The sequence below is a fragment of the Panicum virgatum genome, chromosome 5N, assembly GCF_016808335.1.
Source record: "Panicum virgatum strain AP13 chromosome 5N, P.virgatum_v5, whole genome shotgun sequence".
Classification (NCBI taxonomy): Eukaryota; Viridiplantae; Streptophyta; class Magnoliopsida; order Poales; family Poaceae; genus Panicum; species Panicum virgatum.
The window spans coordinates 1,142,258-1,168,572 of record NC_053149.1 but is presented as its reverse complement, the minus strand read 5'-3'; the positions used below and the strand labels follow the sequence as shown (position 1 = coordinate 1,168,572).

At 46.8% G+C, this 26,315-nt stretch overlaps 1 protein-coding gene and 2 pseudogenes across 14 annotated transcripts; all 3 read right to left on the bottom strand.

Moving 5' to 3' along the window:
* Positions 1-12,648: 12,648 nt before the first annotated feature.
* On the bottom strand, positions 12,649-14,264 carry LOC120676921 (annotated as a pseudogene).
* Positions 14,265-15,550: 1,286 nt separating this feature from the next.
* Positions 15,551-26,315, bottom strand: LOC120672322 (annotated as a pseudogene). Its single transcript, XR_005674061.1, has 6 exons — positions 25,973-26,315; positions 25,735-25,849; positions 25,043-25,167; positions 23,506-24,933; positions 16,524-16,653; positions 15,551-16,396 (listed from the first exon to the last, which is right to left on the bottom strand). The product of XR_005674061.1 is annotated as an uncharacterized LOC120672322 (transcript).
* On the bottom strand, positions 17,269-19,723 carry LOC120672323 (Krueppel-like factor 14). Of its 13 annotated transcripts, none has more exons than XR_005674071.1 (5): positions 19,150-19,679; positions 18,992-19,063; positions 18,241-18,316; positions 17,911-18,098; positions 17,269-17,621 (listed from the first exon to the last, which is right to left on the bottom strand). XR_005674071.1 is itself a non-coding variant. In XM_039952658.1 (5 exons), coding segments are annotated over exons 1-5 (372 nt in total). In that variant the 5' UTR covers positions 19,156-19,684; the 3' UTR covers positions 17,269-17,619. The 13 variants fall into 13 exon arrangements, 3 of the variants coding, with proteins under 3 accessions (XP_039808592.1, XP_039808590.1, XP_039808591.1); XR_005674065.1 differs by having other exon boundaries at positions 18,703-19,048; positions 19,150-19,678; XR_005674070.1 differs by having other exon boundaries at positions 18,992-19,048; positions 19,150-19,677.

Here is a 26,315-nt window from a genome sequence, read left to right as displayed (position 1 = left end):
ATCGTATTTATTCTTGTGCAAATGCAAAAGAGCTGTGGAAGACTATCATTAAGAATCATGAGGGCACGGAGGATGTTGCCAACGAAATATATCATGTTCTCATTGATAAGCTTAATAGCTTTAAGCAATTTGATGATGAGAATGCCGAATCAATGTACTCACGCTTGAACACTCTTGTGAATGAGATTAATTCCTTAGGTGCGAAGCAAATTAAAGACTTGGAACTCATTCGCAAGATCCTTCACTCACTCCAAAGGCCGGACTATGATTTGGTGACCACAATTCTATATGAGAAAGAGCTCGACACAATGACACCAAATCAAGTCCTCAACAAGGTGATTGCCCATGAGCTACGCAATGACATCAAGGCAAAAGCGCCATCTTTTTCACCAATACATAGCGCATTTGCATGCAAACACCTCAAGAAGTTGAAGAAGATAGCCATCAAAGGTAGCTCAAGTGATGAGGAAGAAGAGGATACAAGATGCTCCTCAAATGATGAAAAAGAGCCAATGGACCCCTACCTCTACAAGCAAGTAAAGAAGATGAACAAATGCTTGAAGGAAATCAATTCAATGGGGTATATGGTCTTCCTCAAAGATGGGCCTCACCATCAACTCATGAAGGTTGAGAAGAAATTGAAGAAGAACAAGTAAAAGGAGAAGAAGCCCAAGCATGAATCATATGCCGTATTTGGTGAATGGGTAAGCGGTGGTGAAGAATGAAGTGCAAGTTTAAGTAATGAATCAAACAAGAAATTCACCACCCGCATGGGATCATCATCCAACACTTGCTTTATGGCCAAAGATATGGATAGCGATGTAAGTGATGATGACTCCGACTCTCCTTCAATTGATGAACTTCTTGACCTTGTTCATGAGCACCAAAAATTCATTAAGAAGCAATTAAAAGAAATTAAAAACCTTAATACTCTCAATGATCTAAATGCTTCTCTTGCTACAAATTTTGAAGATTTGATGTGCAAATTCAATTTGCTTAGCAAGGAGCATGAAGAGCTTAAATTAAAATTTGAGAGCATTAATGATACTAATGACTATTTGGAAATGAAGCAAACTATCCCTTTTGCAATTCCTATCTCTAGGGAAGATGCTTCAACTTCTTGCATTGATTTAATTGATGATTCTTGCTCTAACCCTTGCAATGAGAAATGCTATGAGAATGTTGTTGTAGAATCATGTGATGATCTCATTGACAAGGAAAATGGTGAACTCAAGCAAGAAGTGGAAAGGCTCATGAAGGACTTGTATAGATTGAAGGGCAAAGACATAGAGAGCAATGTCCAACCTTCTCAAGATAATCGTGAAGACATGGTGAAGAAGCTTGAGAAGGGGTCCACCGTGACTTGCTCAAAGTGCCACAAAGAAGGCCACAAGTCCAACAAGTGTCCTCAACCAAGGAAGAAGCTTCCGGATGAGAAGAACAAAAAGAAGCTCACAATCAAAAGTTCTCTCATCTACACCAAGCCCAACCGGAGGAACAAAAGCAATAGCACATCCTATGTAATAAAAAAGAATACAAATGGCAAGGTGGTTGCTCACAAGGTTGGGAAGAAGAAAAGGAGTTGGAACCACTCCATTTGGGTGCCCAGGGACATCATCACCAACTTGAAGGGGCCTCAAATGGTGTGGGTTCCAAAGGAGACTTAAAGCCAAGAACGGCTTCGGGGGATTTGGAGGCTTAGCTTACAAGTTGAAGTGAAAGTTCAAGCCAAAACAAGCGAGTTGCCCCTACGTCCTGTGTGATGGTTTGTATTGCCTTAGGTGTAGATGATTGTTTTGAGGGGGCCCCTGCCCGCCCTTATATATCCGGGGGGACAGGATTACATGGAAAGTCCTAGCCGAGTACAGTTGGAGTCATACTACAACACGATCGGGTAGTTTCCTTGTACTGCAGCTAGTTCTACGCCTATTCGGGTAGTTACAAAAAGAGGTAAGGTACATCCATGAGCTATCCCTTACTCTAGAACATTCTATGCCTATAAGCAGTCCCGCTGCCCCGGGTCTGACAAGCCCCCGAGCTCTTCTTAGCCGAGTTCTGCAGGCGTCGAGTACTTGGCTGGGCGTCTTCGAGTTCTTCGAGTAGTCAGAACATCCTTCTGTTTGCTTCTGACTCTTCCTTCAGATACGTCGAGTAGTCCTTCAAGTACTTCCGTTTGCTTCGAGGCTGTGAGGTGCACAAGCCCCGAAATCTTGATCATATATGGTGCGCGAAGTACTCGCGCTCCATATGGAGTAGCCCCCGAGCCTTAGGTTGAATCATAGAATCAGGCTGAGGGTCACTTCAGTCTTTTTCTCCTTCTTTATTTTTCAAAAAATTTGAAAAATAAATCTCTGATACATATATTCCGCAGCCCCTGAGTCTTTAATTTAAATCCCTCCATTTAGATTTAAGAATCAATGTAAACTCGTGGCAAAAACTGAAAATTTCCTCGAGAAGAAAAAAGTCCGTTAGCATCCCCAAATATTCACAAAATTGCCCCTGAACACCGTATAAAGCCGGTTGAAAACTTCCAAGGGTTTTACCCCTTGAACTCCTGGCCGCCGTCAAACTCAGATTTCGCATTTGCCTCTTCTCAGTCAAAATCCAAAAGCCCCTCTCGTAGCCCCCGAGCCAAAACTCGTGACTTTGAGATGGCTCCCAAGAAGATCAAATCCAAAGTTGAGGAGAGAACTGTCGCCAATATGTCCACATGTTGGTGTAAAAGCAAGATGTCTGAATCACTGGTCCGAGAGTTGGAGAATATGGATCTCCTCCAAGAACAGGGCATAAGCCAATGGCGCGCTGGTGAAGGAGAAGATTACCCCATGGAAGGTACTTTTGAGACCGTTATGTTTCGTGATTTTGTAGAACGTGGTCTCACTCTTCCCGTATCAGAATTTTTCTATAGACTTCTTCAGTTTTGGAGAGTTCAGTTACACCATCTCACTCCCCAATCCATCTTGCATCTTTCAATTTTCACTCATTTCTGTGAGGCATTCCTTGGACTTCTCCCCCATTTCCATCTTTTCCAACATTTCTTCTTCCTTGTTCCAATCCCTAATGCCGCCAATCCCGCCGTCGTCGGGGGATGTGAATTGGTACTCTGCCCTGAGAACCGAGGCGAGTACTTGTCTTATGATCCGGCGGATCAAGGAGCCGAATGGAAGAAATTCTGGTTCCATGTTGGGAACTTTGAATCCCCACTTCCAGAAAGGACTGCTGGTGCCCCCCAAGTCCAGGAGAGCTGGTCGAGTAGAGGACCTGGTGGCAAGCAAGTTGAAGCCATTCTTCGTGCGATTGCCATTATTAAGAAAAAAAGAGTCACTGGAGATCATGTGGTCTTCTCATTTATCAGTCGCCGGACGCAGACTCTCCAGCTGCGAAAGCATCCTGGCTTTAGATATGAAGGTACGCAGGATCCCACTAGGATGTCCTCAGAACCATTGGCTCAGTCTGAAGTGATAAAGAGATGCTGCAAAGTACTCGATAACTTCGACAAGTCTTTGACGCTTCCAACACTCTTATCGGCACAAAATCCTCCCGAGAATGCCTGGGTACGTGCTTTGGATACCATGTCGAGTACTTGTAGTCAACCATTTTCGATCTTCTGTCTAAGTATTGGCTTCTTTCTGCAGAAGAATTATAAATCCTAGTATTGTATGCCTCCGACTTCCGCGAATGCTGATTCTGATGACAGCAAAAAATGGAAGGTGGCTCCCGGATCAATGTTGCAGAGGAAAGTTCCTCGTCTCGATGCCGGCCAGTAAGTATATAACCTTTTGTTGATTGTATCCCGTTTGCCTCAGCTTTCTTATTCAGAATCTTTGCTTGGCTAGGGTCCAACATCTTTCGGCGCATGAAAAAGATCAAGTCCAAGACTTCCGCAACTGGGTGTCGAGTGGTTCGGAAGAAGCAAGTCGATCAGCCCCCGATTCTCCTGTAATTGGGTTGATCGAGAACCCGACTGCCAGTTGCCCGAGTATAGACACAGCTGAGAAACCAAGCGAGCCAAGCCCTGAAACATCTGATAGTCCTGCGGCTATTGAGGGAGCTTCCAAAGCTGGTGGATCTGGGAGTAGTGGAGCAGAAGGGTCAAAAGGTCCTTCCGTTCGACTGGTACCATTCCAGTCTATGCCTCAGTCAGCCCAAGAAAAGCTGGGAAAGGAACTGTTTGATGATCCGTTGTTGTCTCTAGACAACATGAAAAAACTTGCAGATTGTATGCAGTGGAGCTTTAAATTCACCAAGGTGAGTCTTCTGCCACTATTTATCTTTGTCGAGTAGTTGTTGATATCTGACCAGATTCACCTTGTATGTCTCAGGATGTAGCCAATCGATCTTTTTTAAAGTCTCATGCTCTGTATAAGACTGTGGACAATAGAAAGGTCTTGGAGGATCAGAGAGCCATGATTGCCAAATGTCTGGATGAGTCCCTGGCGACTCGTAATAAGCTCTATGAAGCAAATCAATAGCATCATCTGGAGATTTGTAATATGAAGCTCCAGATCAAGAATCTTGAAGAAAAAAATCAAGGCTGCAGGAAGAAAATTCTAAGCTTCAACAACAAGTGCAGGCTACCCAAGCTTGTAAGTACTCGATCTTTTTTCCTTGATTTTGCTTGGTCAATAATAATTACTGAAAAACCTTTCCATCAGGTTCTCCAGAAGACCATACTCGACTGGTTGCAGCAGCTCAAGCTCTTGTGGATGTGGTCGATGAAGGAGGGTCGTCAAATAGCAAATCCTTGGTAGAGCGCTTGGAAGAAGCGCCCCAGAAGATTTTTGATGTCTTGACGGCTACTTCCAAGAATTATCTAACCCACATGATAAGAGTTATCAAGTTGTACTTGCCTCAGTTTAATCTGGCTCCGATAGCTAAAGAAATAGCTCCCAATTGCTCTGATGAGAAATTCCGAGAGTATTGTAAGGAATCAGAAGTGATTGCGGAGGAAATTCTGAAGAACATGGCAGATTAGACTGCTTGTAACAACTCTTATAATCTTCAGTGAGCTCTTGTCGTTGTTCATAGCTTGTTTTCTATTGGTGTGTCTTCAGAAGCATAATCTGATACCGTAGGATAAGTATGAACTAGTCGACCAATCGAGTAGAATACCCGCATGAAGTAATCCTTAAAGTTAATCATTTAGGATGAGTTCCGTTGGACTATCCAAATAGAAAAAACTTGTAAAAGATACCCATAAACTACTCGATCAGGCGAGTAGTGTGTCCTTACCAAGGACTGGAGTAATCCGTAAGACAAAACTATTAGGTACGAACCCCGTCGGGTTGCCCAAGACGTAAATGTCGTAGGGATATCCAAGGCTTACTCGAGCAAGGCAAGTAAGGTGTTCTTTAATCAAGGACTGGAGTAATCCTTAAGGCAAAACTGTTAGGTACGAACCCCGTCGGGTTGTCCAAGACGTAAATGCCAGAAAGATATCCAAAACTTACTCGAGCGAGGCGAGTAAGGTGTCTAACTTGTAGACTGGAGTAACTACTAAGATTGACCTGTTAGGGCGAACCCCGTCGGGTAGTCCAAGATGGACAAAATGTAGTAGTATCCATAATGTACTCGAGCGAGCGAGTAGTTTTGCATTGACAGCAATGCTGGAGTTCCTCATAGTTGACCTGTTAAGATGAACTCCGTCGAGTTATCCAAGATGGACAACTAGTAAGGTATCCATTCACCTTCTTGAGCTAGGCGAGTAGGTTGTGCCCTTTAAGGGAAAGAATGCGGCTTGTGTAGTTGTTCTGAAGGAAAACTGTGTAAGCTTATCCTGAACTGGTGATGCTGTCAGATTGCCTTTAATGTAGTCGATATGCCAATAAGGATCTTCACTTTATTAAAGAAATCCACTAACACCACTAGTTGCTTGGATCAGGGATAAAACTTGCGCAAGTGCTCGATATTTCAGGAATTCGGTACCTCATTGCAATCTGCATCAGTGATTCTGTATGAACCTGGTCTTGTAACCTTAGTTACGATGAAGGGATCTTCCCATCTGGAATTTAACTTGTGCAATCATGTCTCATCCTGAATCCGGCGAAGTACTAGATCTCCAATGTTGAAGGATCTTTGCTGGACATTGCGATCGTGATAGCATCTGACTCCTTGAAGATATCTAGCCGATTGGGTTAAGGCGTTTGTTAGGATCACCGGGGTGTCCGACCCTAGAGGGGGAGGGGGTGAATAGGGTTGCTAATCGCTTTTTAACCTAGGGCTCAAACTACTTGCATAAGATAAACATAACACGTCCTATATATGCTAGTTATGACTAAGGTTTATCTTTGCTACTCTCTACTTACCCCAAAATACTTGCAACCTATAGCCAATCCTAAACAAACTAACTAGGAAAGTAAAGGCACACAAGATAAAGTAAATGCAGAAACATAATATGGTAAGTAAAGAGGTAAGTGCAAGAGGGATGCAAACTCCCGAGTAGACACGGTCATGTAACGTGGTTCGGCACAAACGCCTACGTCCACGGGACACCAAGGCTCTTCCGATCACCGTCTTGCACTACGCCACCAAGGCGATGCTGGCAAGCAAAGGCAAGTGCCCACAAGACACTGAGTCTCGTGCACCGCCACCGTCTCTCTCGGTCACCCAGCCGAAATCCACTACGGAGCTTCTCCACCAAGGAGGGGGTCTCCTCTTCCCCCACACAAAGTGTCGTTGCCACTCCACACCAAGTCGGAGGGTCACACGACGGATCACAAGGATTGCTTGCCGCAACAACACTTCTCTCAAGGGAGCTCTCGCAAGAACTAACCCCTATTACAAGCACTAAGCACTCTCACAAGTGTGCTTAAGCCTATATGATGTACAATGAAGCTCTAAGGTGGTTGGAGATGATCTTTGGCTCTTGTATACTTCCTTGGTTTCCAGCACTATCAAATGAGCCGTGGGGTGGCATATATATAGCCCACACACCCCAAACTAGCCGTTGAAAAAAGCCTGACAAAAAGCGCTGTCACCGGTTAAACCGATGCTCCCGATTTTGCCATCACCGGTTTAACCGGTGAGTGCATTTTCCAACTAGCCATTATACTTCAACGGCTACCTCAATCGACCGACATAATCAACCGATGCAGCGTCGGTTTAACCGGTGAGTGTAGTTGCTGAAAAACTAACTCTCTGGACAACTGTACCGACGTTCACCAATATCTAGCGTCGGTTCATCCGATGTATAGATTTTGCCTCAGCTGCTGAGTTCATTGCACTGACGTATTCAACTTTCCTGGCGTCGGTTCAACCAGTGTTACCAAAACTCCCAGACGTGCTCCAAGTCAATGCACCGACGTATGTAATTTTCTTAGCGTCGGTTCAACCGGTGATACTAAAATATCTCTGTCTTGATTGTTTAAACTTGGTTTCTTCACGGTCTCTTTGTCATCACTTGAACCTAAAAGCCTGAGAATGGTCATCTTAACAATCATATTAGTCCAAGTGTTGTGTGTGTCATCAATCGCCAAAACATTATATTGAAATATGGCATGAGAGGCCATTTTCGCTACAGCGTTGACTCTGGCCTCTTCGACTGAGTCTAACTCAAGTTGTCGAGCTTCATCTGCTTCTCCTTCTTGATAGGCTTCTACTCCTGGAGATTTCCACATGATATCAGCGGGTAATATAGCCTCTGACCCATAGGTAAGGAAGAAAGGAGATTGTCCAGTTGCTTTGCTAGGCTGGGTTCGCAGCCCCCAGACTACATGAGGTAGTTCTTGAATCCACTTGCCGCCTTTCTTGGTGTTGGCGTCGTAGAGTCTTTTCTTCAAGCCGTCGAGTACTAAGCCATTGATGCGCTCAACTTGACCGTTTATCCGGGGGTGAGCCACGGAAGTATATTTGACCTCGATGGAGGAATTGTCACAGAACTCCCAAAAAGATTGTGACGTGAAGTTAGAGCCAAGATCTGTAATAATAGTGTGAGAAAAACCAAACCGATGGATAATGTCAGATATGAAGTCCACTGCTCTATCTGATGAGATCTTGACAATGGGCATGTACTCGATCCACTTGGTGAACTTGTCGACTGCTACCAGCACATGATTGAATCCTCCTGGAGCAACGGTTAATGGTCCGATCATGTCCAAGCTCCAATAGGCGAACGGCCATGATGGAGGGATTGTTATCAAATTGTGTGCTGGGACGTGAGTCTTCTTGCCAAAGAATTGGCAACCAGAGCACCGTCGGACTAGGTCTTCTGCGTCCGAGACAGCTGTTGGCCAGAAGAATCCTGACTTATACGCCTTACCGACTAGTGTCCTTGATGCAGCATGATTGCCGCAAACTCCTTCGTGTATTTCTCAGAGGATGTCTTTGCCTTCTTCAAGGGTAACACACTTCATGAGGATGCCTGAAGCAGAGCGCTTGTATAGGTTGTCGCCGACGAGGACGAAACCCTTGCTGCGCCTGGTGATGCAGGCAGCTTCAGCGCTTTTAGGATCAATATGTGGTGGAAGCTTGAATTTCTTGATGAAATCAATAAACTGAGTTCGCCAATCTTCATCAATCATCAGCACTTCTCTGACTGTGGCCGGGGCCTCCGTGTCAGTGGCTTGTTGGCTTTGTTCCTTGACTAATGGGTGGTGGAGTTCATGGACAAAAACTCCTGGTGGAACAGCTGCTCGAGTGGACCCAAGTTTGGAGAGGATATCAGCTCCCGCGTTGTTGTTGCGATCGACGTGGTGGATTTCCAATCCTGAGAACTTGTTTTTGAGCTTTCTGATTTCTGCAACGTATGCGTCCATTGTGTCCTTGTTGACGTCCCATTCTTTATTGACTTGTTGAACGACGAGTAGAGAATCGCCGTAGACGAGTAGTCGCTTGATGCCGAGAGATACTGCTAGTCGGAGGCCATGCAGCAATGCCTCGTATTCAGCTTCATTATTGGAGACCTTGAACAAGATTTGGAACACATACTTCAATTGTTCTCCCTTGGGGGAGATAAACAAAACTCCTGCGCCGCCTCCATCGATCTTGAGTGAGCCGTCGAAGTACATCACCCAATACTCTGGAATATTCTGGGGTGCTGGAATTTGGTTTTTCCGCCATTCAGCCAAGAAGTCGACTAGTGCCTGTGACTTGATTGTTGTTCTTGGCTTGAAGTTGATTTGTAAAGCTCCCAGTTCAACTGCCCACTTTGAGATTCGTCCAGTGGCATCCCGATTGTGGAGTATATCCCCCAATGGGAAGTCAGTTATGACTGAGATCTTGTATTCATCGAAGTAATGCCGGAGCTTCCTGGAGGTGATTAGAATTCCGTACAGAGGTTTCTAAATTGATGGGTATCTAACCTTTGATTTAGAGAGTACTTCGCTGATGAAGTAGACTTGTATCTGAACACCGTAAGCGTGGCCTTCCTCCGAGCGTTCGACTACTATCACCATACTGAATACATGGGTAGTCGCAGCGATGTAGAGGAGTAATTCCTCACCGGGTAGTGGAGCTGTTAGAATCGGCGGTGACTGGAGATGTTGCTTGAGATTCTCGAGTGCTTCCGCGGCTTTTTTAGTCCATTCGAATTTGTCTTGTCGCTTTAGGAGTTTGAAGAAGGGTAATCCTCGTTCGCCAAGCCTGGACAAGAATCGATTTAAGGCTGCTGGACGTCTTTGATGGTAGTTGGGGCGTCCATGGTGTAACGAACATGGCACCATTTATACCATTTCGAGTGATTTTGGTGATCAAATGACAACACAACACTTGGACTAACATGATTGTTAAGATGACCATTCTCAGGCTTTTAGGTTCAAGTGATGACAAAGAGAAAGAGAAGATAGGCATAGCAAGGCTCGAAGAACCGACGCATGAAGCATCGGTGTATCCGATGGTTGTCAGAAGAACCGACGCCATGGCAGAAGGGAATCAAAGCCAAGTCAGCGTATGGGCACCGGATGAACCGATGGGTCAAAAAGGGGCATCGGTGCATTGGGCGTCCTATGTTCCAGAGACGATGTCAAGTGCCCAGGAGAAGTTTCTTCAGCACCGGTTCAACCGACGGTGCATCGGAGTATTGCGTCGGTGTAATGACATCAGCGCCCAGGAGAAGATTCTCAAGCATCGGATGAACCGGTGATGCATCGGTACAAAGCATCGGTTCAACCGGTGATCACCGCGTCAGCTGTCAGAAGTTCAACGACTACTTCGGGTTATGAGTGACCGGAAGAACCGACGCTAACCCGCCAGAGGCATCGGTTCATCCGGTGATACACAGATTTTCAGCTGACCGTTGGAGCAACGGCTACAAGACTTGGTGGCCTATATATACGCCTCACCCCGGCCATTTGAAGAGTGCTGGAGACCATACAAGCATACTAGAGTAAAAGATCATCTCCAACCATCCTAGAGCTTCATTGTACATCATATAGGCTTAAGCATACTTGTGAGAATGCTTAGTGCTTGTAATAGGGATTAGTTCTTGCGAGAGCTCCCTTGAGAGAAGCCTTGCTGCGGCAAGCAACTTGTGATCCGTCGTGTGACCCTCCGTCTTGGTGTGGAGTGGCAACGACACTTTGTGCGGGGGAGGAGGAGGCCCCCTCATTGGTGGAGAAGCTCCGTAGTGGATTACGGCCGGGTGACCGAGAGAGACGGTGGCGGTGCACGAGACTCGGTGTCTTAGGGGCACTTGCCTTTGCTTGCCGGCATCGCCTTGGTGGCGTAGTGCAAGACGGTGATCGGAAGAGCCTCGGTGTCCCGTGGACGTAGGCGTTTATGCCGAACCACGTTACATGACCGTGTCTACTCGTGAGTTTGCATCCCTCTTGCACTTACCTCTTTACTTACTGCATTATGTTTCCGCATTTACTCTACCTTGCATACCTTTACTTTGCTAGTTAGTTTGATTAGGATTAGCTAGGTTGCAAGTCTTTTAGGGGTAAGTAGAGAGTAGCATAGATAAACCTTAGTCTTAACTAGCATGTGTAGGACGTGTTAGGTTTATCTTATGCAAGAAGTTTGAGCCCTAGGTTAAAAGGCGATTAGCGACCCTATTCACCCCCTCCCCCTCTAGGGTCGGACACCCCGGTGATCCTTACACATGGCCATGATGGCATTGATCTTCTCTGGATTAGCCTCAATTTCTCGATTACTGACGATGAATCCGAGTAGTTTTCCAGAGGGTACACCAAAGACGCACTTTGTTGGGTTGAGCTTCCAGCGGAATTTTCGGAGGCTGTTGAAGGTCTCTTCCAGGTCAGTAATGAATTGATCCTGGGTCTTCGTTTTGACAACGACGTCGTCGACATAGGCTTCAACATTGCGATGTAGCTGGTCGGAGAAGCACAGCTGTATCGCACGCTGGTAAGTAGCGCCGGCGTTCTTCAACCCAAAGGACATGGTCTTGTAGGCGTATGCCCCGTAAGGGGTGATGAAGGCCGTCTTGATTTGGTCTTCCTCTTTTAGGGCGATCTGATGATACCCTGAGTAGCAGTCAAGGAAGGATAACAGGACGCATCCTGCTGTCGAGTCGATTACTTGATCAATACATGATAGCCCGAAAGGATCCTTCGGGCAATGCTTGTTTAGATCAGTGTAGTCGACGCACATCCTCCACTCGTTGTTGTTCTTCTTCTGGACGAGCACAGGGTTGGCCAACCAATCAGGGTGGTAGACTTCCTTGATGAACCCAGCTGCGAGTAGTTTTGCCAGCTCTTTCTTGATGACTTCTTGCTTGTCTGGTGAAAACCGCCGTAAGCATTGGTTTTTTTGTGTTGCTTTATGGTCGACCTTCAAGGCATGCTCAATCAACTCCTTGGGCACCCCTGGCATATCCGCTGGTTTCCACGCGAATACGTCTCGGTTGGCCCTAAGTAAGTTGACGAGCTCGAGTTCCTATTTGTCACCCAGTCCTGCTCCGATGATGGCTATTTTGGAGTCGTCTCCCTCTTGCAGCCGGATAGTCTTAGTGCCCACACCATTGGTTGGTTTAACCGATGATTGGTTTGGCTTCTTGGAAGGCATCGACTCCTTGAGTGAGAGTTCTTTAGCAGCGGCAAGTATTTCGCTGACAGAGATGGGAACCCGGATAGTAGAAGCATGACCTATTGCTTCCTTGTCGCACTCGAAGGATTTGAGGAGGTCTCCCCGTAGTGAAAAGACTCCTGTGTTGCCTGGCATCTTGAGGAGCAGGTAGACATAGTGTGGCACTGCCATAAATTTGGCTAGTGCAGGTCTTCCCAAGATAGCATGATAATCTTCAAATTTGGCAATGCAAAAACACTGTTTAAGGGGCAAACTAATCTTCAAATGATTCTCTGTACATATAGTTTGTGATATTCTAATTGTTGAATATTTTTGGGTGGTTCCCAACTACTTAAATGATATCAACAAAGTGGAGTGTATATGACCCTAACTTCGAGTATTACATTCTAATTGTCGGACTTGTTTGGATTTTGGGCTAATTCGAAGATTTGTCTCTTGTTACTAAGAGGCTATAGCGAAATTATGTTTTGACTACTGACTAGTGTTTCGCGTTTTACCAATTTTTGAGCCTAAAAAAATCGGAAGAAAATGTGCATCTTAATTTCCAAAAACTGTCTAAACAACGACTCACACTAGAAAAGACATACGGAATACTAGAGAACTGCACATTTCGTTATTTGATCACCATCAGGTCATGATCAGCCTAGTAAGTAGCAACTATATCTATATGATCACAACCATTATTAGCTATTAAGCCAGCCCAGGATGAAGAACAACATCCAGAAGCTAGGTGGCAGATCGAGTTCCCTGTCCAGCTCAAGCTGCACCCTAGCTTCCTCGATCAGGTGTGACTACAAGCGCTCTGACGGAACCTAACTGGCTTGGAGCTGCCGGGATCGATGGCGATCGGGCATCTCACACGCCTCGCGTGTCACCCTCACAAGCTTCCCCATCACATACCCTCTGCTTCTGACGGCCAGTTGTAGCGTCAATGGCACTCTGCCTCCGGCGTTGGACGGAGCAAGCGTGGCGCCGGCTCCGTAGAGGGGCGTCTTCTCGGCGTGCAGGATCGCGGAGGCGACGCGACGGCTGGTCCGTGGCTGGTAAAACTTATGAAACTGCAGAGTGCCATTGACGCATGGTGACTGTGGTCTGCAGCACAAGGGAAGTTGTCATGTTTGTAACTAACTGAAGGAGATGTTACCTGGCCGTTGGCGACCGCGATTTCAGAGTACATGAGCCGAATCGAGCTTGAGGACACATGGATGCCGAACATTGTAGAGGGGTTGTGAACGTTTATCTTCAGTGAGCAGTTCAGCGTGACCAGCTTCGTCGGCACCCCGGTGCGGTCTGTTCCTTGTCCGGCATAGAAATTGTGCACTGTCAAGCTCTGCAAACGCAGAACAGTCAATGGGAATGCTGCTGCACTAACAAGGTACATATGCATCAACTTCTTCAGAAGTTGAGATGATAACAATGCAAGTTGATTAGGAAATGCTACATGAACTTAGTTCAGAAGTTCAGAGATCTATCATTGATGACGATCATGCTAGCATCCTATAATTAAATTCTTAGCATTCAGATGACGTGGTGTACCTTGACAACGACGCTAGGCTTGTAGTGGCGAGCAGCGCCCCAGACGATGAGGCAGATGACGGTGAAGGCCAGGAGAAGAGCCGAGAGCCAGAAGGCGACGACGCAGCACCGCGGGAGCTCGGGTTCCTCGTCAAGCTCGTCGTAGGCGCCCTCCTCGTCGATGGCGGTGATCTCGCGCCACCCCTTACTGGAGCCGGGGCGCTTGCGGCCGCCGGCCCTGCTGCCCGGCGACGACGACCGGAGCGTCCCGGAGAAGCGGGTGGCCGAGGAGATCCTGGAGTGGCGGCCCGTGGAGGGGTGCGAGGGGGAGTCGAGCGGGCTGTTGTTGTACACGGGCGTGGTGTGCGTCGTCGACGACTTGTCGCCGTCGTCGTGGGAGTCGCGCGACGGACTCTGCACGTAGTACGCCGGCCGCTTCGGGGCCTTGGGCGTCCGCGGCGGCGACGTCGTCGCCATGCTCGTCACGTCCGACTCCGACGTCGTGTGCTTCATCGTGCCGACGTACGTTCTAATACCTACCGAGCCAGCCAAGGAATGAACGATCCACTTCTTGTTGCTGAAAACCTGAAACTGAACTGAAAATATTTGCTGATCGATGTCATGTGAGAGAGATAGAGAATCTGAGCTCTGAAGATTGATTACAACTTCAATTTGGTGGGGAATGGAAGACAGCTGCTTTTGCAACAAAAGTGGCAGACGCCGTGATACAAGATCTAGGCGAAGACATTACTGCTTCAGCAACAACAGTGCCGGACATTACTTCTTTTCAACCCCTTTTGTCATTCCTCATCAAAAGATAAAAGAAAAACCCTTTTGTTCAAAAGTACGCCTACACTACAGCAAGTAGGCATAGCAAGTTCATCCAAGAAATGTGCTGGAGAAAATAAGGCAAGCGCCAACCCACACGTATTCTGTTTGTGATCCCAGACAAGAAAACGCCATGCCAGCAGCATTCAAGAGCACCTGCATGGCTGCATTTGGATTCTTGCCATCGCGTGCAACGAAATGGTTTTGTTTTGTTTGGGAAAAAGCAAAAGAGCAAGCACACAGAAATACAAAACCGGAAGACTGTCGTCAAAACCAGAGAGCACCTTGCAGTGCGGGATGTCCTGAAAATCCTTGCCCGTTGCAACTAGTATGCGTTGAGTAGGAAAAAGAAAATGCAGCAGGCGCTTTGTCGCGTTAACATTTGCGAATGTTTTTGGGAAGGAGAAGAGGATAAGGATAGAAAAATTGATGAAAGGGGCACGTGTAGCACCAGCTCAGCGGTGTCGATAGGTGGCGTCGCCGCTGCTACCGAAGTGTCAGAGCTTCATCCCGCCACATGTCGCGAGGAACGAGTGCTTTCTTGAGAGATGTGTCTGATCCTTGTTTTTTTATTCGAGAAAATAGTACATGCACAAGTACAGAATCACGGATCGCATGCTGACAGACTTCCCTGTTCGGCTGCTCGGCAGCTGCAGCTGCTCGGCTGCTGCGGCGTGAGCGAAGAACCAGCTAAGAGCAGCCGGCCGGGCACCAGCAGACCACCAGCCGAACGTCCCAAAAAGTTCCAAATTTTTCTGTTACATCGAATTTTTCAACACATGCATGAAGTATTAAATGTAGTTAAAAAAATAACTAACTACACAGTCTGACTGATTACCACGAGATGAATCTAACGACGTTAATTAATCTATGATTGGACATTAATTATCAAATAAAAACGAAACATGCTATAGTGTCGTAACCCAAAAATTTTCGCGATCTAAACGCGGCCTAGGAGTAGAATTCACATTTAGACGGTCTCCAACAGCAACAGCAGACCCATCCCGCGGATCGCGCACAGTATTTTGCCAATCGAAATCGTTCTCCAAACAACACACCCATTTTGGGTACCGAACGAGACAGAATGTAAAAATGTGTCCCTCTCCCTCCTCGAAGAATGTAAAAATGTGTCCCTCTCTCTCCCCGGCGCGTCCACGCGACGACCCATGGCGGCTCGTCCACGCGACGAGGTGGTGACGCGGCAGTGGCAGACAAACCACTAGCCGAAAACACAACTTCACCAAATATGTTTCTTGAGAAAATGGGAACTAGTTACAGACAGCCTACTACACCGGCTCTTAGCTCCTTACACGGGTGGAATTACTTGAAACCTAACAGAAAACACAACTAGTTCAGTCTCAAGTTACAAGTTAGATCTTCACGGTGATATGAGCACCTCTCTGCTGTATGTTTTCAGGTCAGTGAATGCACATCTCCAAAGCAGCTTCCTCAATAAGCAACGACAGAATGTCCTCCACAGCATCGCTGATGAAGCACCCTGTTTCTTCGGCGCAGATAAAATTCCGCCACCCCATGTCCCACACAGCATTGATCAACTCATCCGAGAACCTGAGATCCCTCTCCAGTTTCGTGTCCAGGCTATCTTTCATGCCACCCGTGTCGTCTCTGTCGGAATAGCCATTCAGCTTTCTAATCCCATTGCTGATCTCTCTTAGCAATTCCCCCAATGACAAATATGCTGTCGCTCTGCATTTCTGTCCCTGAAATCCAGTGTAACACAGACTATTTTGCTGATGTTGTTTTCGTTCCAGCTGCTCCACTGTGGTGTCCAAATAGATCCTATGGTTCTTCATTTCAACCTTGGAAATTCCATCGTGTTGGTTGCTTGGATGCTCATACAAATCGATGCCAATGCGTTTGGCTGCTCTGCTCAGGAAAGACTTATCACTTAGGAGAAGCAAAATGATCTCATCTTTTATCTCAGCTTCCTTTATAGGTGTTATGTCTGTTGATGATGGGTGAATAGCATCTCCGTCAGTTGAACCTATTCTTTCAGCATGGCTGGTAGATAGCGAAGCTTCATTGGATTCGCAAGAGTCTTTCTGAGTATCTGTAACACAAAGGGGTTGTTCAGTGTGAAATCATCTAAGTTTCAAAGACATGAAAGCAAATAATAAAACAGAAAGGAGAAATGATGAAAAATGTGGGTTAAAGAATGAAAATCTGCAGTTCCTTACAGTCCACAGAAGATTCTGTCTCCCAATCGGCATTTGGATAGCTTTCATTGCTAGGTGTTGCACTATGTTCAGTGGATGGACCGTCAATTTGATCTAGTACATGAAAGATCTCCCTCTGTATCTCATATGCCTATATTAGGAGCAAAAAAGAATGACTGAGGCGTAAATAATATATATATATAGGACACCGCTATTCAGTACCCTGGGTATGAAATAACTATTCCGTACCCGAGCCGCCGAGCCCATCGACTCGCGCCCGTCCGCGCGCCCAGCCGTCGCGAGGTTGTTTTGAACGCGCGCCTGGTTTTGAACGCACGCCGGTTTTCCTCTCCATCCCGCACACGCACGTCTCGTCTGCAGTTCTTTTTTTTTTTTGAAATCGCTGGAGTTTACGATATGGCCACGCCATGCACAACGACGCCGGCAGTCTCGATGAGTTAAGCATCGTGAAATCATGTAGTGTGCTTGTGAACCGTAAAACTCCCAATTATTGACAACTGATGAAGTAGTCTAATAGTAAAAAATTATACTCTCAACAAAAATACAATCAAGGTAGCTTTATCAGCATGGACATAAAAACTTCAATTCTATAAAATCTATCATCAAAGTCAATTAATTTCCTTGTCACAGACATGTGTGAACATAAAAGGCCTTCCCAATCTCATATAACAAAACATATTGATGCAAAAAATTTTATTATCTTAAACAAACCATACATTTTTTCTGAGCCGGTTCATAAATACCATAAGCACACAAGATGAAGCCATATTGGCATCACTATTTCTATCATCTGCCAATCCGAACTTACATTTTCATAAGAATCTATACAGAGAGGTTTTAAATATACCATCCTCACATGAAACTCACAATCTATCTACTGTACCATGGATGCTCTGCAGAAAATTCATTGAGTGCTGAACAGGGGAATCAAAGGGGAATCGTCCCTAAACACCTAGGCCCCATTTGGCCAGGCTCCGCTGGCTTTAGCTCTAGCCACTGTAGCTGGCCGAACCAGTGCCACACAGGCTCCTAATTGTGATGATGGGGTCCCCTCAAAGATGGCGCTTTCAATGGAGATCATTGTGTCCACCTCACATCCTGCAAAAAAAAACAATTGAATATGCTAGCGTCATACTTGTAGATTGACTTCCTAAAAATTATTTGAATGAACATTTTTAAGAAAATCACTAGCTATTGCACAAACACCAAGGTATTTAGGAGCGGGAATTAAATCACTAACTGAATTATTGAAAGACTATCCTTGGCACAAGCATGATTTCTTTGGAACACATCATCACACCACAAGGCTTAGAAAGAATAACATCACAGGCATGCAAATGGATGTCTCAGAGAGACATGAACCATCACTCTAACAAGAGTTTTATACATCGATCAATGCTTGCGGCTGGCCGGCCATGCCACAGGTGGTCTGTCGCTCTCCAGCAAGCAGCTCCTCTTGTGCACGCGATCTCCAGCAAGCAAGCAACTCCAGGCTTCATAACGGGTGATCTCCAGCAAGCGAGCAACACCGCCAGCACGTGCAATCTCCGGCAAGCAGTCCTAGTATCCAACTTGCTGCACAAAATACAGGCATGATTGATGAGCTGACAGTTACCCGTTGCTACTGCTACTGCTATCCTAGTGCACACAATTCAGAAAGAGATGCCTAGCTATCAGCAACTATTTGGCAGGCCTGCGATCCCTCTCCAGCCAGAACCTTTGCAGATCCCATGTCGTTTCACTTGGCAACCTCCCTGATGGCCTTACAACATTCTTCTCCTTGCTCTGCACATCTGTAGGTAATACTGAAATCAGTAATTTGATGATGAGAAAAACCTAAGGGATTTGAGACGTAGCAAGATTTCAGTACGAGGACATTTTTTAACTGATGCTGGAGATACGGGACAGAGGTTGGAATGGGCAAGGAGTAATAAAAATAAAAAGAACCACTTTTGTTCATACTAGGAATATCTGATCTGAATCATGGGTAGCGTGCTTGAGATCTTTTAGTAAACTGTCAACTAAAAATGATTGTCAAGAAGAAAAAAAATCAGCACAGTATAATCAGTACAAACTACATGAACATGAGACAGAGCATGCAGAAGGCTTGGTTACATCGAGATCACAATTCAATGCTCACAGTTGGTAGTGTCAAAAGCATTAGGCACACGAGATTTACCCAAAACTGGGTGCAGTCTCGATTCAAGTATCAATGCATCCAAATAGATGTGCAGATACATTGAGCTCCAACACCAAATGAGATCTGACTCAATGTGCTTTCACGGGAAAAGAATTAATCCAGCTTTCTACTAGATTATTACTCATCAAAATTGCTGTGAAAAGCTGAATTCGTGATTGTTTGACTGACCTGCTAGCTCAAATCCTCCATCCAGCATGTGTACTAGATCTCAATTGCAGACGAATCTATATGTGCATATGGAACAAAATGCGTTGATGCATCTATTTACCAGCGATTCAGCTTCCTCCACGCCGGACTGGATCTCGAACAGCTTTTGCTTCCTTCTCTGCGGAGATTCAACCTAATCAGCGAAACAATCAACAAAAGCTGGGGCTCCCCAACGGAATCAAGATGGGGAATCAGATTAAACAGGGGAAGCTTGCTTACCTCCATCAAGGGCAGAGGCAGCGGTGCACTTGCGGGAGAGGGAGGCCGCGGCCACGCAGTATTGCCTCTCGCAGCCCTCGAACACCTTGCTCATGGCTGCTGCTCGCGGCTCGCCTCGATCTTGGAACGGGCTCGCGGAACGGGGTCGGGATGAGGGAGCACCGTCGGAGGAGGGGAGTGGCGTCGACCCCGTCCCTACGCCGCCGTGCCCACCACCGGCGGTGGGGGCCGCCGCTGCCAGCGGGGAGGAGGAGGGGGCGGGGAGGCTGCAGTTGCCTCGTCGTCCCGCGCATCGGCGGCGGCGGCGGGCGGCGATGGAGGAAGCTGCGACCGGCAGGGTGGTGAGGACGGGAGCTGGGTGGTTGGGTGTGGATCCGGCTCCTGCTGCTCCTTCCTCCCATGAATCTGATGCCTCCCGACGCGCTGCCGCCATCAGGTGCACCGGCGGTGGGGCCACCGCTGCCGGCGGGGGAGGGGGGGCGGGAGGCTGCGGGCGCCTCGTCGTCTCGCGCGTCCGCGGCGGCAGGGGGGAGCTGGGCGGTTTTTTTTTTTTTTTGATGAGGGGAGCTGGGAGGTTGGGCGTGGGGATAGGGGTGGAGGTGGTGGGGGATGTCGCGAACCGAACAGATAAACCGGCGATCGGAGCGACGCGGATCGGTGCGCCGACTGACTCAGGAATGGAATTGCTTATTCCAGATACTCAATAGAGCTAATATATATATATATATGACACCGCTATTTCATACCCTGGGTATAGAATATTATTCCATACCCGAGCCCCCGCCAGCACGCTTGCCTAGCCCCCGCACCGACGCGCGCAGAGCGAGCGCGACTGGTTTTTTTTTTGGAGCGTGCGCGGTTTTTCATGCCCATCGTGCGCACGTCTCCTCGCTTCGTTGTCCCTAATCGCTGGAGAAAAGACAATCGCCTACTTCTGGAACCACGGTGTAAAAAGAATAATTTTGTGATTCAGTTACCCTGCTAGTCCATTACGTGATATGAGCTACATGTAGCTTGTTTTATATTTTATAATCTTGCGCCTTGGTATTTACAATCGCACATTTTGTAGTAACGAGATGCATCATACATCTATACCTTGATTGGTCAACAAGAGTATGTTTTCACCGTTTGAAAACAACGATGGTACACTAGATTAAAAAAGAATTAATCTGTGCCAGTACGTGGAGAGCAACAATTGTTTTTCCAAGTGGCAGTACACTATTTCCAATCATGCCATGTAATCAAGGAATACAAAATTGAACAATAAATCCAAATTTATTCTCTATCTGCTTGAAAAACAGTCTTGTCTGTTGTAGTCATCCTTTTAGCTGGCTTTTGACCTCTTAAACAATGGCATTTTTAGCCTGCAATGGAATCAGGAAAAAATAAAATGAATGTTGTACACCAATCACCTAAGTGATAGGCTCAACTGTACAATTTTGTAGACCAAATGAAGTGATCACAAATATTCCCATGAGTAACCTGATTCAAAATAAAAAAAAGAATTATCTCTGCTGCGCCAATGAGTATTTCCAACGTTCAAGAAACAAAAGTGATGGCACTGATATGGAGCATAGCTAAGACAAGGTGGTAATACAGGCTGGCCTTACTAGGCAATTAAGCTCACCTCTGCATCAGTTTCTGCCAGAAAAATGAGCAGTGCAGATTCAGGAAAAATCTCCAATGTTACGAAGAGATTAAAACTGCATATGACCTTTGTCAAAAAGAAATCAATGGTATGTTTCCATTAATATGAGATAATCCTAGGATAATGAAGGGTATGTTTCCATTAATATGAGATAATCCTAAAATAATTAATTGCATGGCTACAGGAAAGAAGCAGCATGCATGTATCATTATCAAACTGAAATTATTTCTCAGCTGTAAATTTGAACAAACCTGCATGCACAACAGTTACACAACAAACATCAGCAACAAAGACTACAAGTAATCAGTGTGCATCCAAAATTGAGCAGAGGATATGGCCTTCTTCCATCGAACGAACAAGAACTAGTGGTCCTCCTGTCCTGCACAGACCCATCTCACCATCTGGCCATCTTCCCTGCATCCAAACCAATAAATCAAGAACACTGCAATAATCCATGTATCCAGCATCATACCAATTGGTTAGTAATACTAGGATGTGTGGAGTGTTCCCTGTAATTGTTGACTTGACCATTTGCTCGTCCAGCTTGCTCCTGCATCTCGCTCACTATCCTGATCCAACAAATTATCATATTTAACGAAGCATGTCAGAAAGAAATGAAATATATTGACAAGAACTGCAGTCATATTTGGTATTTGGGAGCACAACAGAACAGAGCCACTGCATTCTTCCTGATCTCGAAGGAGAACGGTTGGATTTTTTCATAGATAGTAGGAAGACACTGCTAGTTTGATAGTTTGCTCGGAAAAACAAATAACTTGAATCTGTAAACATGAGATTAGGGATTGGGGCATGCAGATGGGACTGACTTGGTGATCCATTCATGGAGGCGGAAGAGCCACGCCTGGGATGCAGGGGCCTCTCGCCTGGGGAAGCATTGGCCGCACATCGCGTAGATAGAGGTGGACATCATCACGTTGTGCCGGGCCGAGCCCACCGTCCCCATCATCCTTGGGCGCCCACAGTCTGCGCCCAGCGCCATCATCTTCCTGGGGAGCTCTGTCGGGCCACCGATTGCGCCGCCTAGGGGCGACGAACCTGCCACAGCGCAGCTCACCGCTCGCTAGGTGGACAGGGGATGGTGCCGCCATGGATCCGGGAGGATGGGCCAGCCATGGCGCCGCCGCCGTCGAGAGGAGGGATGGGATTGGAGGGGGCAACTGGCGACAAAATTGGAAGCTCGCGTCTCCTTCTCTCCTTCCAACGTGGCCACGCCCGTGTGAATGTGCCGGCGGTTTTTGGTGAGACGTGGAGCAAACCGCGAGCAGGAAAAAAAACCGGTTGAAGCGACCGGAGGGACCGCTGGCTCCGCTGGGTCGCTGGCTGAGTGCTGGTCGGGCAGGGAATAGCTTATTCCATATCCAGGGTCTAGAATAGAGCTATATTATATATATATATATATATATATATATATGTCGTGGGCTTTTTAGGGTACCCACAGCGGGGTGGCGGAACGCACCCGCCTAATCCCAGAGGGGGAGTACTCGGGGAAATGCTAAGCTATTAGGCCGATCTAGCTTCGGGGCAAGAACGCAAGAACACACGGATTTGGAGTGGTTCGGGCCGCCGGAGCGTAATACCCTACGTCCACTGTGTGGTGTATTGCACTAGGAATGAAAAAATCTATCATCTGCTTCCCAGTCCTCCTTTTGACATGCCCCTTCCTCCAACGGGCGCCTCCTTTTATAGAGCAAGAAGGACGCGTACACAGGCGTCGGACCACGACAGGTGGGCCCAACAAGGATGTATATTTTACTAGACAGTAGTGGTGCTACAGTGATGGAGAATCTCACGCCGGATACACTTCATCGTCCTGTAGACTCTCTGGCCGAGGGGGGTCTTCTCCTGTCTCATCGGCGAGGCACCCGTTGAGGCAGTGTAGGTTGCGGCGTAGACTGTTGGGTCTACCGTGTAGGCGTTATGATACTCCGTCGCCGAATTGTCGCGTCTAACTGATGTAGCAGACTGACGTGCGTGGCGTGACTTTCGCCAGCGGCTGTACAGTGTACCTTGGTAACGCGCGGTCATCAGTACAGCCTGGCGAAAGTCTCATCGGGCTCTGCTGTGGCAGAGCGCTCTTAACGCCTCCCGCATTGAAGCTTGGCAGCCGCGCGCGTATCTGCGTCTGCGGACACGTGGCGGCTCCGGACCCCCAGGCGGGGTGTCTGTTCCCTCCCTGCCGAGGGGTCCGGATAGTATATGGGGGTCCGGGACCCCGTGGGAGGTCCGGGGCCCCCGGCTGTTTTGTCTGAGTGCTTCCTTCTCCGGGACACGTGGTGACACCGGACCCGACCCCAAGCGGGATGCGGATCCGAGACCGTTGGTCCGGTGAGATGGAGTCGGACCCCAGGGGTCCGGTTGCTCAGCTCCTTTGGGCGTAGTTACGGATAACTACGAGTCTTGACACAGCAAGAGGGGGTACCCTAGTCCAGAGGTACCGACAATATATATATGCACACACATATATCAACTTATTAGGCCTTTTTTTAATGAGTTAGATAAAGCTTCTAAGTTTACGAGCAAGGTCAGTTACTTGATTTTCAGAATCTAAGGATTCAAACAATGATTTCACTATTTCAGTTTTAATAATTTCTTAGTTCGTGGCTGGTCATTCTTTAAAGTTGTCTTATATGCAATATTAAATGGAAATTTCCATGCCATGCTATAAGCCTGTAAACAAGGGTGCATACCACTAACTCATCAATAATTGAACTCTTGACATTTCTCTTGGATACTGTCTTCTCCCTGGAATTATTATGTGTTCTGTGTAAGACGGGCTTCACTGAGTCACAAGAGCGACTGCTACTTGATACCAATTTCTTATCAGAATTTTTCACCACTTTAGTATTACGAGATGCTGATACTATTTTAGCCTTTGCATCCTCCCTACCTCCTCTGTTCCATGAAGCTGAATTAGGTTTTTGTTTCTCCCTGGTTCTCCCATTGACCTCAGTTGTCTCCTTGATCTGTTGCTTTCTGCTTGTAGGTGCAGAAATCTTGATTTCTTTTGGGGATTTCGGTCGAACCTGCTCAATGTTTCTCTGTCTGTGACTTGATTTCATCGGTCTGGTCTCATTAGTCACTACAGTATTATATGAAGGAGCGATGCCCTTCTGTGAATTAGTATAATACGTCCGAACATTGTGATGTTCTGGTGCTAGCTTTTCTGACCTAGGCATCTCCGCATCAGAACCAGACCCCTCTCCAAATAATTGTGTCTGTAGCCTTTGTGACCTGGGCATCTCAATATCAAACTGTGCTCTTGGTGAACTTACTGCCTTAATCTTCTCGTCCTTCATTTTAGAGTTGTCTTTTTGTGAGGGAAATCCATCAAGGCCCATGAGCTTGGCTACCAAACTTGGGGCTTTAGACTTGTCAGGTTGCACTGCTGCACAAGATGGAAGTGGTCTTGGCGACACTTTCTTCTGCTGAGAAGTATTGGACATCAAATAATTGTTTGGCAAGTACCGTGCTGACTGGCTCAAAGAGGCCTGGTCATTATTGGTGGAGACTGACGGGAGGTTCTTCCTGTAGAAACTATCCTTGACCACATTCTTCAACTCATCAGTAGAATTGCTTAGCTGCCCATGCAATCCATTGTTAACAGTTCTTGGCAGTGCCTGCTTAGCATTTGACGGTCTCAGGAGGACTTCACGGATTATGGTATCTATTTCTGGAGATTTTTCACCAGTTTCTGGTCTTCTCTTCTTGTTGGATAATCTCATGCTCTGTGATGCAGTTTGGAATTTCTCAAGCATAGCAAGGGACTCCTGGAGATCCATGGCGTCTCTTAGGAGGTCCTCGGCAAAATGCTTGGATAGCGAGGGCGGCATGAGATAGTCCCCATGGAAGGACATGGATCTTTCCTCCCGGTAGCTTTGCAACGTGCTCTGTTCCCGGCCTTGGTAGTTTCGATAAACAGAAGGTTGCAGTGTAACAACATAAGGGAGATCACATTGGACTGTTTCAGGATAGCTGCCATCTTTGCTTCTGGGGGGGGAGGCTCTTCGAAAGGGATCTGCAAACCACTGATCTGAAACTGTCTTGATGCATATTGTATTTTTTTTTCTGGAAGAAACAGAGATGGAGGAATAGACAAACTGAGATGGCCAGATTATCTACAAATACAAAATATTTCTTGTAAGCAAACATGATCATGTCTCATGAGGAAACGAAAAACAAATTAAAGAAATGACATATTGGACAAATAAGAAGGTACAAACTTACATTATGTTGAGACAGCACAATTTTTGCAAGGGACAGGAGATGCCAACTTAGAAACTTGTTTGCTTCAGGCGATGGCGCCTGTCTGAGCTCTGAAACCTTGATGAGGACACGAAGTCAAGAGGAAACTGCAAGTAACAAGAAATCTATTTCTTACTTTCAGAGGGAGAAGATAAGCTACCCAATTTTTATTTAAAACAAGAAGCAGGTATAAGAATTGCGTATGTCGTCTGATTGACTATCATATTACAACATCTATGTTTTGCACGAAACAGCGACTGCTGAAATAATTAAATAGGCGAGGATAGGAAGCAGTTGGGGAATTGGCTCCAGGAAAGCAATGGGTAGTTTTTCTTTATCTATCTCTCCACGGAATATCTATGCATTCACTGGGCACCTGGGCTTTTACCGATCCATATGTTTGCTCTGAATTCACATGGGTCGTGTCAAAGATGATCAGCTCACAAGCAGTGCCTACTTTTTGTGTCACGGGAAGGCGAAAAGGAAAAGGGAGTAAACCAAGATGCAGGAAGGAGAGTGGCGGATAGAGGCCATTGGTCTCCTCATCTAGAGAAAGAGGTGAAGAAACTCTGGTGGCACCAGATTGGACAGATCCTGAACCCCAAATGCAGGGGATTGAAGTACCAAGCTTTCCTATTCCTTTGTACATTTGACAACTAACTACGAGAAACTACCTGAAATTAACTGCACATTTCTTGGCTTCTCTGAATCCCTCAGGTCTGAATAAACAGAACCTCGTTGGGCATCCTTGCTGACACACCATGCCCAGCCGGAGAATTCCAAAACAAGCTACGCTAAAGAGGCAGGAGAACTTACCAAAACAGTCGCGAAAAGAAATGGGGGCAGAATTCAGAAGCCCCGAACTGCAAAAACAAAACTGAAGTAAAACGAACGGAAGGGGGGAGATGGCACCTTTTGCCTCTTGAAATGAAACTGCAAGCCTGCAGCCGCTGTGTCCCTCTCCGAGGTTGCTGCCTGGGTTGTGCAGGTGGTTGTGGAGGTCGAACAAGAAGCCCAAGATCTGTGGGAGAGGGAGAAGCAGGGAGGCCAATGAGGGCGGCAAGGGAGGCCAATGACACCTAGTAGCCCAGTGCTACTGCAACTGCTTGTGGCTTCCTACAGCGACACACATACCAATACCATTCGGGAGACTCCCTTTGCCTCTTGGCGCTGGCGCCGCTGTGACTACGGTAGATACCGAGTGGTAGCGGCCGCGAAAGCTCAACCCATGCCCGTCGAGTTCGTCTTTTGAGGG